The sequence below is a fragment of the Globicephala melas genome, chromosome 17 (assembly GCF_963455315.2).
Source record: "Globicephala melas chromosome 17, mGloMel1.2, whole genome shotgun sequence".
NCBI lineage: Eukaryota > Metazoa > Chordata > Mammalia > Artiodactyla > Delphinidae > Globicephala > Globicephala melas.
The window spans coordinates 59,998,116-60,016,426 of record NC_083330.1 but is presented as its reverse complement, the minus strand read 5'-3'; the positions used below and the strand labels follow the sequence as shown (position 1 = coordinate 60,016,426).

The 18,311-nt window shown below is 42.1% G+C and overlaps 1 protein-coding gene across 5 annotated transcripts in view; it reads left to right on the top strand.

Moving 5' to 3' along the window:
- The window catches only part of SAMD12 (sterile alpha motif domain containing 12), a 463,668-nt gene that overhangs the window by 180,278 nt on the left and 265,079 nt on the right, over positions 1-18,311 (top strand). For 4 of the 5 annotated variants that reach the window (XR_011376884.1, XR_009559688.2, XM_060287706.1 and 1 more), the window contains exon 3: positions 3,735-3,864. Coding sequence is in view for 2 of the 5 variants with exons in the window: in XM_060287706.1 (XP_060143689.1) it covers positions 3,735-3,864 (130 nt within the window). In the remaining 3 variants the exon portion in view is untranslated. The remainder of the gene's footprint in view (positions 1-3,734; positions 3,865-18,311) is intronic. The other variant, XR_009559689.1, reaches the window with a different exon arrangement.

The following is an 18,311-nucleotide window of genomic DNA, read 5'->3' as shown; positions in this document are numbered from 1 at the left end:
ATCTGAGTAAGAGACAGACAGGGCTTATTAATGGTAGGAATCTATCCCTCCCCACTGTATTTGTTATGCCTGTTTACATGGAGGCAGATCCCCGTAGGTTCATGTGGTCTTAAAAATCTGTACCTGAAGCTTTGTGTTTATTGCTGTCCAAGCATGTAACACCAAATTACTGCTGAGTAAGAGTATATTGTGAAGGCAAAGCAAAGCAACACCTGGATTGTTAGCCTCGGAACACCTGGATTTATAATCAAAGGAAATTTATAACACAAGAGTACATGGTAAGCTGGTGAGGATGTATTCTGAGTTGACTTGGTGTGTTTGGATTAATCTCCCCCGAATCTCCAGTTGATGAGACTTGTCTTGGAGCTGAGGGTGTTCCATTTCCTAGGAAATGAGCAAGTTAAAGAATGACCTCCTAGGAAGTTTGGTAAATTGAGGTATAAGCAATTTATCTTCTTGCCTTTCCCTTCCTAATTTACAGCCTCCTGTGACTGGTTTATAGGAGTTTTCAAAAGATGTGATTAGCTTTACTTGCGAGAAACTTGCAAGGGGTTTCAGGGCAATGATGTGTCAGCTAAGAACTCATTCAGCTAATCTGAAGGAAAATTTTAGAGCAGGAAGGAGGCAGATTCAGAGGTGCTGACTTGTGAAACATGGTGGGAAGTGCATTCCTAGCTAAAAGAGCTGAAACTCTGGTTTCCTAATCATGCGAGGGAAAAGTGATGACTAGCAAAAGGGAAAAAGCTAAACAACAACAAAGCATGCACTCATTTGCACCATCCATGCCAGAGGCCCTTCTTTCTCATCAAAATTAGGAAAGCAATTGATATGGTTGTATGCAGTGATTAGAGGGAAGATGGCTGGCAGTCTGTGACTAGAGTATGCAGAGTGGAAGGGAGAGACGGACAAGTTTGATCAGGAGCCACGTGAGCAGCACACAGTCGGGGTAGAGCAGCGAGGGCTAGACTTGAAATTCGCTGCTGATTAAAAGTAAGGCAGGTCTGTGAGCTCAGACTCAGTGAGAATGATTTCATTAATTTCTTCGCTTGTTCATTGTGGCTCTGTAGAGCATCTGTTAAGTGCAAGGCACTCCGGGGAGCACAGTCATAACTATTGTATCCTCACTGAGTGTTCCAGTTACTAGGGTTGCAAAACAAATTACCCCAACACTTAATGGTGGAAGACAACTATACATTATTGCTAGTGGATTATGTGTGTCTCTGCATCATAGCATCTGGAAGTCTGAGCTGGAAGATTTGAATCCTGGTAGCTGGAATCATCTAAAGCTTGGTTACTCATTTGTCTGACAGTTGATAGGGTTGGTGGTAGCTGTCAGCTGAGACTTTAAGCTGGGGGATTGGCCAAAACTCCTCTACCTGGTCTCTTCATGTGGTCAGAGCTTCCTCACAATATAGTGGCCAGGTTCTGAAGGTGAGTGCCAGAGAGGGTGAGCCAGGCAGAAGCTCTGTCTCTTTTCTGATGTAGCCTCAGAAGTCACAGATAGCATCAATTCTGCTGTACTCCATTGGCCAGGCCCTCCGTGAACCCTGTCAGAATTCAAACGGAGACAACATCAACCCCAAATATCGGTGGAGGAATGAAAGTCACAATCAGTGAAAAGGAGATATGTATGTGTGTATGTATGTATCTGTGCATATATAAAATCATCTTTGGAAAAATACAATCTGCCACTCCTGAGAGTGAAAGAAAAAAAAATACCACAGCACAAAGTAAAAAATGATGTTTTATTTGTAATTATTTTATAAGTGATGGTCCAAAGAATCATACAATTCAAAATATACTAATAAAAAATAACACCTGAACACTGTTTTCTAGACTTGAATCACCTGCATTTCACTTCCACTATTTTTACTATTACCATCTGTATTATTGTTTCCTTAATTTTTCTTGAAATGGACCCATTTTATTGAAGTATAGTTGATGTACAATATTGTAAGTTACAGGTGTACAGTATAGTGAGACACGATTTTTAAAGCTTATACTCCATTTATAGTTATTATAAAACATTGGCTGTATTCCGGTTTTGTACAGTATATTCTTGTAGCTTATTTTATACCTATTAGTGTGTACCTCATAGTCCCCTCCTCCTATCATGCCCCTCCCCTCTTCCGTCTCCCCACTGGTAACCACTAGTCTGTTCTGTATATCTGCAAGTCTGCTTCTTTGTTGTTATGGTCACTAGTTTGTTGTATTTTTTAGATTCCACATGTAAGTGATATCATACAGTATATGTCTTTCTCTGACTTATTTCACTTAGCATAACTCCCTCAAAGTCTATCCATGTTGCTGCAAATGGCAAAATTTCGTTCTTTTTTATGGATGAGTAGTATTTCATTATATATATATATATATACACACACACACCACATCTTCTTTATCGATTCATCTATTGATGGACATTTAAGTTGCTTCTGTATCTTGGCAGTTGTAAATAATGACCCAGGTTTTTATTAACTCAAATTTGTTTTAAAAGCAATCTAGGTATTACTACAGAAAATAGAATGTATTTTTGCCATAATTTATTTGTCATAAAATAAAGGTAACCTTAAATATAAAAAAAGTAAAACACAGCAGTTATTATATGCTAGATGAAAATTCTGCTTTCCAATGACAGTTCCGAGGCTGAAGGAAGCCCTCTCTTTGTCAAAGATCATGTTAGCAGGTGTTAGAAAGATGTTAAATCACACATACAAAATCAAGGCTCTCCCCTTCACATAATCTGAGAGATTGAAAGAGAAGTGAAAGAGAATGATCCCTAGTGAGGTCAGTGATATTTAAGGCCAGGTCTGTGTACTGTCCAACATCCTTTAGAGAACTACTTGTATTAAAATCCCGATCCAGAATGCAAACACTGATCCAGAATGATAAAGATTATAGCTAGGTAAGCTTTCACTTAGCCTCAGCCAAGTCCCTGGGATCTATGAGGCAGACCAGCGTCTAGCACAGTTGATGCTTGTCGATGAATGAATGTATTTCTAACCTGCCATTGGTCAAAGGCTGGGTCCTTTGCACCTCCGTGTTCCGTTTTGTTTCATAAGCCTCCCTGAAAGATCCAGTGAGCAATAAATGACTCCGGCTAGTTGGCTTCTACATGAAGTCTACCTACACTCATTATCTTATTACCATTCCCCACGTGCTGGTGGAATTGACTTTTTCCTTACCTACTGTGCATAACTAATTCCTAGACTTTACAGGGCCACCCTAAATCCAGAGCTCTCAGGAGCTATTCATATGTAGGTATCTAAAGCCTATAACATTCGTTCCTAAAATAATTATTAGCACCTGCTGGGACCAGTTATCCTAGGTCCTAGAGATATCAGAGGATAGTGAGAAATGGACACTTTCTTGGGATACAGAGAAAGGCCACTTGGGGGCAGCTGTTTCACCCCTAAAATTCAGTCAATTGCTTAGCAACCTAATTGTCTTGTTGTTAGAGGAGTCATCAGAAAACACTACTTCCTGGGGACTTCTCCCAGTAGAGAGAATCTGAGAATAGGTGTAGTTTTCATGGCCTTCTCCACCTGGACCTTTTCTTTCTGGCTTTCAGGGGCATGGAGAAGTTCTGCAGAGGCTCAGAGGAAGACAAGAGTCAGATGTTTATCTTCAGGGAATCCAGCCTGTAGCCTTTACCACACTAGAGGACTTCTAACAGCAGTGCCTTTCTAGGCATGAGGCTGGCACTAACAGATCTTCTTTTCCTTCTGTATTTATAGTCGGCTACGGTGAAGCTGTCAAAACCAGTGGCTCTGTGGACTCAGCAGGATGTCTGCAAGTGGCTGAAGAAACATTGTCCGAATCAGTATCAGATCTACAGTGAGTCATTCAAACAGCATGACATAACGGGTAAAGTATGCAGTATCCGAAATATTTCACTCCCTCTCCCTCTTCCCATCTCAATGGCCTTTCCCACACCCTTAAAATGAAAAAGCATCTCCCAGCTGAAATTGTCTGGCATGGGTTTACTTTAAAAGGAACGATAAATTCCAGATCTGGGCACGCCATGCTACTTAACAAGCATAAGTGGGAACATGGATTTTGAATGTCCAGTATAAAAGTATGTGGTAATCAGGGTAAGGGGTTGGGGGATCCTAGAGAAAATAAGAGTGTAGCAGTCCTAGAGTAAAGAAAGGGAGGAGATCCTTCAAATTAATTTGGTTACAGCGTCCGTAGGTAGATGTTTTAAGAAGAAAAGTTTTCTAAATAGGAAAATTCTGGACTGAATATAATAATACTAACTCACTGCCCCTGAGATGAATACCCTCAAAGCACAAATTAAGACTCCCTTTAAATCAAGGGGCTTCGAGTATTATATGTGGAAGTTGAGAAGCACTTGGCAGCAGGAAATATGACAGCATAATGAACTGTAAAAGCCTGTAGGATCGTGTCTCTCAATTGGAGAATGGAGTGGGTAGGAGGGAGCGGATAGGTCCACGGTGGGAGCCCATCAGAGTAAGGGGGTCTTTTGCAGACCTCGCCTGCCCACCTGCCTTGAGATGTTGCTTGATCGTGGGTACCATTCCTCCCACCCTCCTCTTCTGCAAACCCTATAATGAAAGATAGGATGGAGGAACATGCTCTGTGCACCAAAACTGTGCTTCAAGGTGGGAAAAAGTGTTGAGAAGACCTGATTCCAGTCCAGATTCTTCTTTTTTCTAAGCGAAAACTGACCCTCTAGTGGGAAAGGGACTTGCTGTCGAGTAGCTCAGCACACCTGATGCCAAGCCCTTTCCAAACTCATACTTGGCATCTTCAGAAATGCTAACCTCTATATTCACTCCCGTCACTTTGAAAAGGGTCACGTCAAGCAGAAAGCATTTATTTTTGCAGTTCAGTTCTTACCCTGTAGCTTCAAAATCTGGGGCAGATCGTACCTCCTTAGAGCAGGACTAGATGGGTGGTTTTCAAAGTGCGTTCCTTGGAGCCCTTGGTTGCACTAGAGGCTGCCAGAGGGACATGCTTTGGGTTGAGATAGGTGTGTCTGTTTCACATATTCAAATTGCACAGAAAACTTGATTTGGAGAAAAAAGGCTTCTAATATTAAATAACATTTTTTTTAATTTTATTTTTATTTATTTATTTGGTTGCATTGGGTCTTCATTGCTGCACACAGGCTTTCTCCAGTTGCATCGAGCAGGGGCTACTCTTAGTTGTGGTGCGCGGGCTTCTCATTGCAGTGGTTTCTCTTGTTGCAGAGCTCCGGCTCTAGGTGCACAGGCTTCAGTAGTTGTGGCTCGTGGGCTCAGTACTTGTGGCTCGTGGGCTCTAGAGCGCAGGCTCAGTAGTTGTGGTGCACGGACTTAATTGCTCTGCGGCATGTGGGATCTTCCTGGACCAGAGATCGAACCCATGTCCCCTGCACTGGCAGGCGGATTCTTAACCACTTCACCACCAGGGAAGTCTCTAAATAACGCTGAGCTACATTATCAGAGATTCCTGATGACCAAGTTAGTAATGTTTAAATATGTAAGGAACACACAGGTGTAGCTCAAAGTGAGTTAACAGAGAGTGAAATCCTCCTAACTTAAGCCTAGAAATGGTCCTTAATGTACTTCTTTTCTCCTCCGAACTGGAGGTAATGGCCCATTTGGATGAAATTCCTGAAACCCTGAAGGCAGTGTCAGAACTTAGCTTAGATTCCAAGTGTCTAGATTCTTTTTCTTAGTCCCTCCCTTAAGGATATAAGAAAATCCCATACAGGGTCAGCTATTCCACCCCTAGAATTTATCAACCAGTTAGTAACCATTTGGCTGCTTATGGGAACCTTCACCAGATAATGTCTGTTTCTTAATGCTTGTGTGATAGTAACGGCAAAACCTTTTTCATGATCTTATGAGAAAGTAGTGTTATCTTTTGTTGGGGGTGGGAATTCTGTGATACCCTTGAGGGAAGGGTAAGCGTTTATAATGGTTTGAAAAGGATGAGCATTACACCCCCCTCAGAAATAAAGGTCTCATGCGTCAATGCTTATGGAGTAAATGGTACCACTTCCTAAGGCTTTCTGCCAAGTGGCCTTGTGTTGCAAACAGCTGTCATATTGCTTTTGGTGGCATACCTCGTCTCCACAAACACCTCTGGTGTTGGTAAATTGCAACCTTCTTGAGATCTTGGACAAGCTGCTTAACCTAGACAGGTTATTCAACCTCACTTCTTCATCTCCAAAATGGAGATGGTAATAATAACAATACCTGTCTCAGAGAGTCGTTGTGAAGATTAAATGAAATGATATAAACAAACCACTAAGTTAATCATTTATCGACACCTTCTACCTACTAGCATTGTGCCGTTCTTCATGTCGAAACTCATCTGGAGGTGTCTAAAATCATACTGTTACTTCATTCTGAGGGCAGCCTGTTTTCTGGCAAGAAAAGAAAGCAGGGGATTATTTGGGGACTTAGGAGAGAATGATTTCAGATTAACACTTGACACACACATCTTTCTGACCTTCACCTATTCAAGGCCTCAGAAGACCACTTTTGTGTCCTGTCCCTCTGCAAGGGTGAATGTAAACTACCCAAATGATCGCAGGTGCCAAGTGGCCCGAAGATAGATAGCTTTCAGGACTGAAGCCAGCCTGCAGTTCCAGCCCTGGGGTGCTGGCGGCTGCAGGAAGCCTAGTACCCTTGTAGGCGCTGATAAACTGGGCAAAGAGGATTGTGAAAAATCAAGACACGACGGCAGAGACAGCCTCAGCAGCCGATGCAGACAGTAGAGTGTCTCAGAGTGAGGGCCGGGAGGGGGTTACAAGTGCCAGGTCAAAGCCCAGACTTGCAGCTTAGCTCCGTGATTCTGTGAAGGTGACTTGGTGTATTCCCGCTTTCTTTACCTGTGAAGAGGAGGTGATAATAGCACCCGCCTCAGAGTGTCGCTGGGGAAGTAGTTCACGGTCACAGTAAGCGGTGAATGTTAGCTGCTGCTGCTTGCCTAAGTGCTGCTGCACTTTCTATGAGAACAAACCACACACGTAAACACTGATGAATTCATCCATCTTTGTTATCCTGAAAATTATAATGAGCACCTAAGGATGGGGGTTGGGATGTGGGCTGGTAAGTATCCTGTGCTTATCTGCGAGGCCACAATAAAGATGTCCATGTGTCTCTTATTTATGCTTAGATTCTCCTGAGTACTGCTGTTCATTTATGTGTCTTAAAGCAAGGGTCTCCAACATCATGCTCATCAGGGAAGCATGTTATATCTCTGGAACATATAAACAATCCCTTAATTTAGAGGCGTGTGGGACCATGACGATAAATAAAAAAGACATATTAAATGGAAAGAAGAATTAGGAAGAAAAAAAGATGAGCTTTCTGATTACAGACCTGAGGCAAATCCCACTCCTCCCACCCCGCCCCTGTTCTCCACCCCTCGACCTCTGACAAGTGATAACTGTGCAGCATCACACAAGCTAGTTTCAAGTCAGTGATCTGAGAGTAATATTTATCTTAAAGCGTTGTTGGAAAGGTTAAAGGGGACGATGCATGCGAAGGGTTTAGCTTTATGCCTGATACATAGTAGACGTTTGTTTAGCAAGTATTTATGGAGCATCTGCCCTGTACCAGGTGTGGGGAATACAGCAATAAATAAAATAGCCAGTGATCTGTGTAGGGAAAACATTGTGCCTCCTTAGAAAACCGTGCACCCTCAGTAGCACATCATTTCGGGTTATCTAATTCTGACTCTACGAAGCTGTTCTACAACTCTGTAAGTTGTAGGTAAGTGATAGCAGTATGAAATAATTCTTGTTTGTAGATGTGTAAATTCTGTCCCACAGAGGTTCAGTTGACTTCCCAATCCACTGTGAAAAAGGTGAGTTTTGTCTCCCATTTACACATTCATTTCATTCCTCCTGATCTGAACATGTGTCTGCTCTTTGGTTTCTCCTTTGAGTTGGTTGTAACATCTTATCAGTTTCCACAAAATCTTAAACATGTGTTTATTTTTGTATATGATGACAGTCAGGATTTTAACTTTTTTGAAAATGACCCTTTAACCTTGGTAGTTGTTTCTTTTTTTTTTTATTGGTTTCCACCAATGATTCCACTACATTAACATCTTTCTGATGCCTTTGTTTAAAATACATTAAACTATAAACAAACTCCCCCCCCCCCCCCGCCATCCAGTTTCTCCAAAGTCTAAGGAAACTTAAGGTATGTTTTAACACACCAGTATTCAAAACACTGTGCAAATTTCCTCTTAGAATCTCTGAGAATTTCATTATGTCCAGAAGGCACCTACTATTTTATGGCAGATGAGTTAAATCAGAAGAGACGCTACTAGTGGTAACTCCCTGCAGAAGTGCTCTTAACAGGCATGAGATGGTTAGAACACCTGAGAGGCGTTAGGAGAGATATATTTAAATCATCAGATTAGGCTTGAAGGAAAGAAATTTGACTATTTTCCTGTACTTGCAAGATTCTTTCCCCAGCTTTCTGAGGCCGGGCTTGGAATGCTAATGAGGAAGCTCTACTGGGGCCAGGTGTAAGCTCACAGGCAACGTTCGGATTCTTTTTTATGCACAGTTAAGAATCTTTTCAGGTTTGAGGCAGTTTCAGCCCCTGGCTGTGCCTGGTATTCTTCCTGCGGTGGCTGCTAAAATCAACTCATTTCCTTCCGCGTCAAGCCCTTCCTCTGTAAAGGGTTCTCCCCCCCCCAACTTTAAAGACTTATCTTCGTGGGTGAGGCGCTCAGAGCTCCCCAGAATACAAAGTGCATTTTTAGAAGCTATTTTGAATGTGTAAAAGGTTTCCACGTGGCCTGCTTCGTGGAACACGGGTGGCAATCCTTTAGATGTCTGCAGGAATAAATACTTACCCTGTGAATGTCCCCTGCAGGTGGTCAGTATTGACTTGTCATATTTCTCAATGGTCTCCTACAAAATCAGTGAATACTTCGGGTTCTTTCTGTGCTTCAGACACTGCCCATTTGTACCTCTTTCCCCTTTTCAAAGTATTCCTCTGGGATGTAGCGCCCTGAAATTTGGCCGTTCCACTTATGCTGTGGAATAAAGGGGAAACCTCTTTATCTTTTTGAAACCTTTGGATTGTGGGCTCTGTGCATTTGCTAACATTGACCCTTCTGCTATTGTCTTCCTAGTCCTTTTTTTTTTTTTTTTTTTTTTTACGGTACGCGGGCCTCTCACTGCTGTGGCCTCTCCCGTTGCGGAGCACGGGCTCCGGACGCGCAGGCTCAGCGGCCATGGCTCACGGGCCCAGCCGCTCCGCGGCATGTGGGATCCTCCCGGACCGGGGCACGAACCCGTGTCCCCTGCATCGGCAGGCGGACTCCCAACCACTGCACCACCAGGGAAGCCCCTTCCTAGTCTTTTATCACGGTTAGAATTACCCATGGAGGTCGGTGGGGTGTGTAGTAAACAAGTGTCCAAAGAAGTAGAGTAATTATTTTATGTGCTATACCTGTGAGAACACTACTTTGTGGAACCCAGTGTAGCCCAATGAAATGTGGGCTTGTTGAGCTACCCCAGTGCTTCGTCTGCACATTTTCTTGTCTTTGTTGGGTTGCCCTCTGCATAGTGCGTTCTATTTTGTATATCTTTGTGTTTTGTTACATTTCTCTTTTGTATGAACTGCTCTACGTTTTTTATTGAATCCCGAGCAGCATTTTGTATCTGCATAGTAGAGTTTGGACATCATCGGGGCATGAGTTTCCACATATTAATTTTCCAATAACAGCATTTATTCTTCATTTTTAACGCCCTTTGATAGAAAGCTTACTAACATCACCTCTATACTCCTCCACATTCTTAAACCTAGGATGCTGAATTTGGTTGTCTTGATGATTCAGGATGATAGATTTCTGAATGTTGGAAGTGACTTCAGATGTCATCTGAGGTTTTATGGGGTCAGTTTAAAACTACGCCTTGCAATGAGAAATATGAATGGAGATCAGAATATCAGCTTCATTCCTGATAAAGCTTTTTTGGAGAATATCCTTTAGGTCTTCAGATGAATTGATTTGCTAAGAATATTTTCCCTCCAAATGAGGTATTCTGGTCACTGGCACAGTTGGGAAGTGCCCCTCTAACCGCCTGGGAGAAAGCAGACTGCCATCAGGCACACAGGTCACAAGACAGGACAGAACATGAGGCTGGGCTGGGCAAACCCGTTTCCTGCTTCCAAGGGCACCAAACAGAGGGGAGGAGAGAGAGGCCAGGAGTGTTAGGGAAGTTCTTCCATGAAGGAATAGGGTGGGGAGCGAGTGTCCCCCTACCACTTCAATCAGATGTCTCCCCACATGTCCTTTCCAACATCCCTGCTAGATGGCCAGACAGCCTTTGCTCAGACACCTGCAGGGATGAGCATTTCATAATTTTTAAAAGCAAACTGTTGTTTTTTGTTTGTTTGTTTTGGTTCAAGATTTTGGATGACGGTGGCAGTTACAGTGCTTGGTTTTCCTTACTCCCTCCCACTCTGAGCTGCAGGGCTCTCAAATGCCATGCTTTCTTCTACCCTCCTCAAACCCACCTTTTTACCTGGATAATTCCAACTTCCTTTCGGGCTTTAGTTCAGATACCACCTCCTACAAAAGCCTTTCTTACTCCTCCTCTTCTGGATTAAGTAACCCATCCTGTAGCTCCCAGGATAAAAGCCCTGTGATAGAACTTGTCCCATGAAGTTGATAAATGATTAGACAGTTCTGCTGAGGTTTTACTGAAACCCACCCCTAGATCCTGTTTAGGTTCCTGGGTATAGAAACCTTTGCTGAAGAAAGCCCTTCATGACTGCCCCCCAGTACAGATTCACGTGCCAGGCCTCCATGGAGCCATGATGCCTTCCCTCAGCCTTTTCTTCATCCCAGTGGCCTGTTAAGTGGCTCTCCCAACATGCTTTCTCCCAATTCCTTTCTTCATCGCTAGTAAAGGTCTGGTTTCTGCTACGCTGAAAACTTACACGCTGTTTGATGGGATTTCCCTAAAACTTTTTACCCTCTACCCATCTGTCTTCTCCTGCCTCTTGTTTCAGAGGGCATGCTCTTATTCCCTTCTACAAACAACCTTTTCTGCCTCTGCTTTAACCCGACGTCCCCTATATCCTCTGGATATTTGCTTCCTCAGTTACAGTCATCCTGTCATCTTCAGTCTAGCTACACTGGCTACCTCCTTTCTCTCTAAATACAGTTGACCCCTGAACGAAGTGGGTTTCATATACCCAGGTCCACTTATACGCAGATATTTTTCAATGGAAAATGCAATAGGACTGCATGGTTCATTGAATCCGCGGATGCAGGGGAGCCATGGATACGGAGGGCTAACAGTACTGCAGGCGGATTAACCCCCTCGTTGTTCACGGGTCAACTGTAGCTTCGTTTTAGCCCCTTGACCAATCCCTTCCTATTCATTTCATTTATTTGTTAAATCATAATTAATTCATTTGTTTTATAGAATTTATGTGACCACTACCACATGCCAGGCAGAACACTGTACCCAACAGCTTCAGAATGTCTGTACTTTCCAGTTCAGGGGACTTATTCACCATGATGTACTATACACCAGGGCACAAATCAGTGTCAGTAAATTTGAAAAACCTGAAGTGGCACAAGGTGCATTCTCTGACCGAAACAAAATTAAATTAGAAATCACTACCAAGATAATCAAGAAGATCCCAAATATTTAGAAACTTAATGCACATCCATGTAACCAGATGGGAGAGGGAGAAAAAATCGCAAGAGAAACTAAAACATATTTTGAACTGAATGATAGTAGAAACATTAATATTTCAAACGTTTGTGTGGTACAGCTACAGAACTTAGAGGAAAATTATAGCCTGAAATGCCTGTATTAGAAAAGAAAGAAGAAAGAGTTGAACTTGATTAATTAAAATTTTACCTTAAGAAGTTAGAGAAGGAAGAATACTAATCTCAAAGAGCTGAAATCAGTAAGACACAAAACATACAGGCAATAAAGAAAATTAACAAAGGTAAACCTGATTCCTTGAAAAGATCAACAAAAATTGATAAATGTCTAGATAGCCTGAATGAGGGAAAAAAAGACAGCATCAAGTGAGAAGTTGGGGATATCACTAAGTTTTCTACATTCATTAAAAGAGCAGAAAATATTATGAACAGGTTTATGCCCACATACTTAACAACTGAGATGAAATGGACTAATTCCTTAAAAACGATAACTTAACAATATCTGACTCAAGAAAGCTAGAAAATTTAAATAGCCATGGATCTCTTAATCAGTTAAACTTTTAATCAGAACTTCCCATAAAGGAAGTTTCAAGCACAGAAGGCTTTTTCCAATAAATTAAAACAGTCAAGAATTAGCAACCAAATTTTCACAAATTCTTTCAAAAATAGAGAAAGGGGGAGCACTTCCAAACTCATTTTATGAGACCAGACTAACCCTGATACCAAAAGCTAACAAAGATATTACAAGAATGGTATGGTACGGACCAATATCCTTCATGAACATAAACCTACAAACCTTGACAGAATACAAGGGTTGAATCTCACAATAGACAAAAAGGATATTACATCATGGTCATGTGTGCATAGGAATGTAAAGTTGATTCCATTTTCGAAAACCGATGTGATTCGTCATGTTAAGAGTAAATGAAGAAAGTCATATGATCATCTCATTAGATGCAGAAGGCTTCTGATTTCAGCTCTGATATGTAAAGAGCTTGGATGTCATCACTCTAATCCTTACCACAAGACAAAGCTGGACACAGTGAGTTTACTGGTAGTCTGGTGGTTAGGGCTCCACACTTTTGCTGCCGAGGGGTTCAATCCCTGATTGGGGAACTAAGATACCACAAGCTGCGCGATGCAGCCAAAAAAAAAAAAAAAAAAAGCTGGATAAACTGAAAAACAGTGGGTCAGAGAGCTGATGTCATAATGCAAATCACCCCCCTGAAATCTGGAGAGAAGGGCACATGCAGGAGATACAGAACCCCAAAGACCTGCTTAGCTGGAACAGAGACAGACCAATAATAATGGACAAAATATTTGGACACTTCACAAAGAAGGTAAAAGCATGGCCAATAAGCACATGAAAATATGCCCAGCAATATTAAGTCATCAGGAAAATGCAGATACAACCCAGTGAGATATCACTTTACACCCAGTAGAATGGCTGAAGTTCAAAGGATTGGCAATACCAAGTGTTGCGGAAGATGTAGAGCAACTGGATCTCTTGTACACTGTTGTTGTGAGTAAATATGGTGCCACCAGATGCAGAAAGTAAATTTCTTACACAGTTAATCACACACTTATTAGATGGTCTGCCGTTCTGCTCTCAGATATTTACTAAAGAGAATCGGAAACATACGTTCATAAAAATTCCAGTCCACTCATATCCAAAAGAGCTTTACTCAGACAAAAATTTTAAACAACCCTTAGGTCCATCAAGAGTAGAATGGGTAAAACAAAGTGTGCTGTATTCACACCAGAAACAATGCAGAACAATACAAAGGAACCAACTACTGATGCATATGACAACAGGAATGAATGTCACGGTGTACTCAGAGAAAGAAGTTAGAAAGAAAAGAACACACACAGCGTGATTCCAATCATATGAAATTCTAAAACAACAAAATTAACTTACAGTGATGGCGGTGAGATCGGTGGTTACTTCCGGGGGTGTGTGTGGCGGGGTACTAGAAGGGAGATTGATACGAAGAGGAGCAACGGAACTGTCTGTGCTGATGAAAATGCTTCGTATCTTTGTCACAGTTATCTATTTGGCACCTCAAATCTGTGAAATTTATTGTAAACAAGTTATATCTCAAAGCTGGTTTTTACAAGCTTGTGTGCTTTCCAGATTTTCTAAAATGGACATACTGTTTTTAAAAGGAAAAAATGAAAATGCCATCCTGCGTCTTTCCATACTAGCTGTAGGATCATTTAGGTTAAAGGTAGTTAGGTGAATAGATAGAGTTTTCTATTCATTTGTCTATAATATATAGTTATGGATAATGAGATTGAAAATCCACTTTATGCATTTTTCACTGGAAGAATAATCAGATACCAGAACATTCTTATAAAGAAAGGTATAGTCTGCCAGTTGCTGGAAGATGTACTGCTGACGAAAGGAGAACAGTTCTCTTGTCTTATTGAGATTCTGCTTGTCTGAGCCTACACCTGTGCATCCAAGATACTTGTATTTCACAGATGAGTTAAATTTTAGAAAATATTCGTTGCCATAGCACACAGTTGGCCCTTTTATATTTTACTCATTAATAGCTTTTTCAATTAAAAACTACTCTCACCACCATTTTATAAACCAAAGGAATTTTAACAAAAAAAAAAGACCCTCATGGCTTAAAAATGGAGTACATTTCACTTTAAGAAAAACATACATTGTTTTTATTTCTCCCATTTTCATCACAGATCAGCGCGGCTTTGTTAAGTTAGTTAAGGAAACTACTGCTCTTGGGGACGTTTATTGATATTCTAAGTACATAATTTATTTAATATTAGAGATGGTATGTGGCAGGATAAGAATGGAAGTTGTCACCAAATGAACTATGTGTTGTTTCACAGATCAGAACAAGAACAGAAGGAATATACTTTTCTTAACCAGCAGCATAGACTTAAATACACCTCATACACTGCTCTTGTATCACCTACTGGCTGCTCTCTGTAGAATTATTATAATCAAGGCTCCTCTCACGGGTGGGGGGGGGTTTGCTATGGTTACCAGTTTTCTCTTGGATGACCCTCCCCTCCTGTCATCACCTCTATAGGTTTTATAGTGTGGGAAACAGACTAAAGGAAAAGGCTTGCGTAGGTCCCACGGCCAGGAAATGGGGAGCTGGGGTCAGGAGCTAGCTTTCTAAACCCTTATCCCAGTGCCTCTCTCACTTACAAGATACCCTTTTCCCGGCCAGCACCAGATAGCAGACCCACACCAAAGGCTTCTGAGACATGCGAAATGCCAGTGCCAGCCAGAAGGAATCGCCTTACCAAAGTTGTAACCCTGGAGCAGTCCTGCTTTAGAAAACCCCTGACATCTTGAATAATGCCAGTTGTTTCTTGGAGGTTTTCTATGTGCAAGAGGCTCTGCTGAGAACTGTCCACTGTCGAGTACCTAGAACTGTCTGGAACCATTCAGTGTTAGCAAATTGTAGCTCTCAATCTTGCAAGCTGTTACAGGTGAGGAAGCGAGGCCCAGACTTCAGTGGGAGACTCAAGCTGAGCGCTTAACGTCAACAGGACCTACCACACAGGCTTGTTGGGAGGTGAAAGGAGTTAAAACATACTTAGAACAGTGCCAGGTCCATTGTAGGGGCTCAATAAATGTTATCTGTCATCCTCATTAGTGGTCTGTGTTTAGTAAGTGAGAAGCATTCAGTGAGGACCACCATGGGCTCTGCACCGTGCTCGCCGCAGTGAGATAGAAAAGCAAGACACCACTGGTTCCATGGTGTCGGACTAGAAGGCACCTCCTGTCTCCTGTTATTCCCATGAGGAAACAGAGGCCTGGAGCTAAACTGAGCTGTGCAAAGGGCACACAAGTTCTTGGATTACCAGGAACTGTTAAAAGCTAAGTCACATTGTTATGGGACAACAGGAGACCCATTCTTAGGGACAGTCCAGCAGGTCGCTTGGCTTAGAAGTAATCAGAGTAGGGGCCCAAAACAGACAAGACTCCCTCTTAGTGAGCGTGTTTTTCCACTCCCAATTCCAGGAGCAGAGTGAAGGTTTTATAGCCACCAATTCGATCTCATACTTCCTTACTTTCAACCAGATCCAGCTTTTCCTTCTCTTCCCCCTCTTTATGCCACCTTTCCAGTTCCCTATGAGAATGTCACATTATAATAAATCAAATATGACCGAAGGTCTAGCTTCCTTTGCTCCTGAGCTTTTGACCCTGTCAGAGGAATTAAGTCAATGAAGCACAACCTGTCCTGAGAAGTCCCTGTTTGCTTTTCAGCTTCTGTATCAATTTGATTCCTTTTCTCCTGATGGTTTTGTTAATTACTCTGTTTTGTTTTGCTTTTTACTTTGCCGTGTTTTTAGAACATGCTGAAGTCAGATTGTAAAATTGGGAGATCCCCTCCCCTTGGTTTCGCTCCCAATCCCTGTTTGAAAATTACTGTACTGTGTACTCCCTACGCGGCGAGTCAGATCTCCCATCCATCCGCACAGAGCCCAGGCTGTGTGCGCAGAGCCTCTGTTGCTGCGTGCTTTTGGGGGTTTGGCAATGAGCCCTTTTAGAGGCCACCTGCTAAGTGGACCGATGACTCTCCTCCTTCAGACAGCACTGTTTATGGTGGTGAGCGTGATGCTGTGCGTCAACAGAGGGAACTGAAGCCCACACACGAGATTGATTCTAGTTAAGAGCCTGTGGCACTGTGTGCATGAAATACTATTGTCCTCAAGAGGTCTTGGCCAGTGTCATTCTAGGCCATTTGTGTGTGGACTCTCATGTTCCTCATTCAGAGTTCCAGTAGATATGTTTTCCAGCTCCCAGATTTATGTTAGGGTGATGTGGCTGTTAAGTGTTTAATTGCTCCTGACAAGTTTCATATCTTGGAAAGTTATGAAAGATTAGAGAAAGCAGGGATGTGGAGACCTGTGATGGAGTCCCCTCCGCTGATGAGTCACTGATGAGTCCCCTTGGCCAAGTCTAACCTCTCTGAGCCTCAGTTTCCCTTTCTCTAAAATAAAATTATGATAATATACCTTACAAAGTTGGTATCAGTTACTGTTGTTGGTGGTGATCTATAACTGTATGGACTCCATACAAAGGTTTGTAAGAAGCAGAGTATAGAAATTACTTTGCAAATGGTAAAGAATGATACAAATGTATATATGTGTGTGTGTGTATGCATGTATATACATGTGTATGTGTAGTTCTTGTTTCACTGTTTAAGGGTATCTCAGTTCTCTAATTAGGGCCCTAAAAACTATCAACTTCAGTTTCCCCAGCCCACCAAAATTTTGCTTTGCCCCATGCCTTTTTGAGTAGTCTAATTATTGCAAATAAATATCAACTTATCTCCCAAACAGGTACTTAGCAGCAAATACTCCCAAGACATTTCTCTAGTAACTCAGAGTGTAAAGAATTCAGAAGATTTGATTCTTGATCATTAAGACAATTATCATGATGTTAGGGAAAACCATATATTATTAAAAATATTTCGGTGTTTTCATGCCAGGCACTCCAGTAAGTATTTTGCATATATTTTTATCTTCACAATAACCCCATAAGGTAATATTATTCCTATTTCACAAATGAGAAATATGAGACTCAGAAAACTTAGGTATCTTGTCTTATGTCATATCAGGCTAAAAGTGGCAAAGTCAAGGATTTTTCCAGGGCCATCTGAATCCAGAGCTCATGTTCTGACCTCTGTGCTATGAAAGATAGCATCATACAAGTACAGGTGAGTGATACACAAAGGAAGGTTGGGGTAAATACCAAAGGGGACTTGAGAAGGAACTCTTATCTATGAGTCTGGTTTATTAGGAAATCTGCTTGGAGGAGGCTGAATTCGTGTACAATTTTAGAAGAGAAAGTCCCTGAAATATCAAATTGTATTTACATATTTTGTTTGATCCTGATAGAATTTTTTAAATTATTTATTTATTTATTATTTTTGGCTGCGTTGGGTCTTCATTGCTGCGCGTGAGCTTTCTCTAGTTGTGGCGAGCCAGGGCTACTGTTCATTGCAGTGTGCAGGCTTCTCATTGCGGTGGCTTCTTTTGTTGCGGAGCACAGGCTCTAGGCACGCGGGCTTCAGTAGTTGTGACGCGTGGGCTTCAATAGTTGTGGCACTCAGCATCAGTAGTTGTGGCGCACGGTGTAGTGCGTAGGCGTAGTAGTTGCTCCGCAGCATGTGGGATCTTCCTGGACCAGGGCTTGAACCCGTGTCCCCTGCATTGGCAGGTGGATTCTTAACCACTGAGCCACCAGGTAAGTCCCTGATAGAATTTTAAAAGAAAATATAACAGCTTCCGAGCCACGAACCTCACCACTCCCTGTTGCCTCAGACCATGCCTCTTTTTACGCTGTGTTAGACCTGCCTGAGCCTGAAAGCATTTGGGTTTCTGAATCCAGAGGAGGGAACAGTGAAGGAGGTGGAGATAGATCAGAGGGGTAGATCGAGAGTTCCATTGGAGAAGGCCTGAGTGTCAGGTTGAGGAAATCAGATTTTCCTCTCTTGAGTGTCATTCAACACCCATCAGTGATAAAGCATTTTTCTAGGTGAGTGAAATGATAAGCTCAAAGCAGTCTTGGAAAAAAATCAAATGTGCGGATGAGACATCGCCAATGTATGAGTTGTTGGCCCAGGTGGATTCTGAAGCGTTTTCCCTTTCCCAGC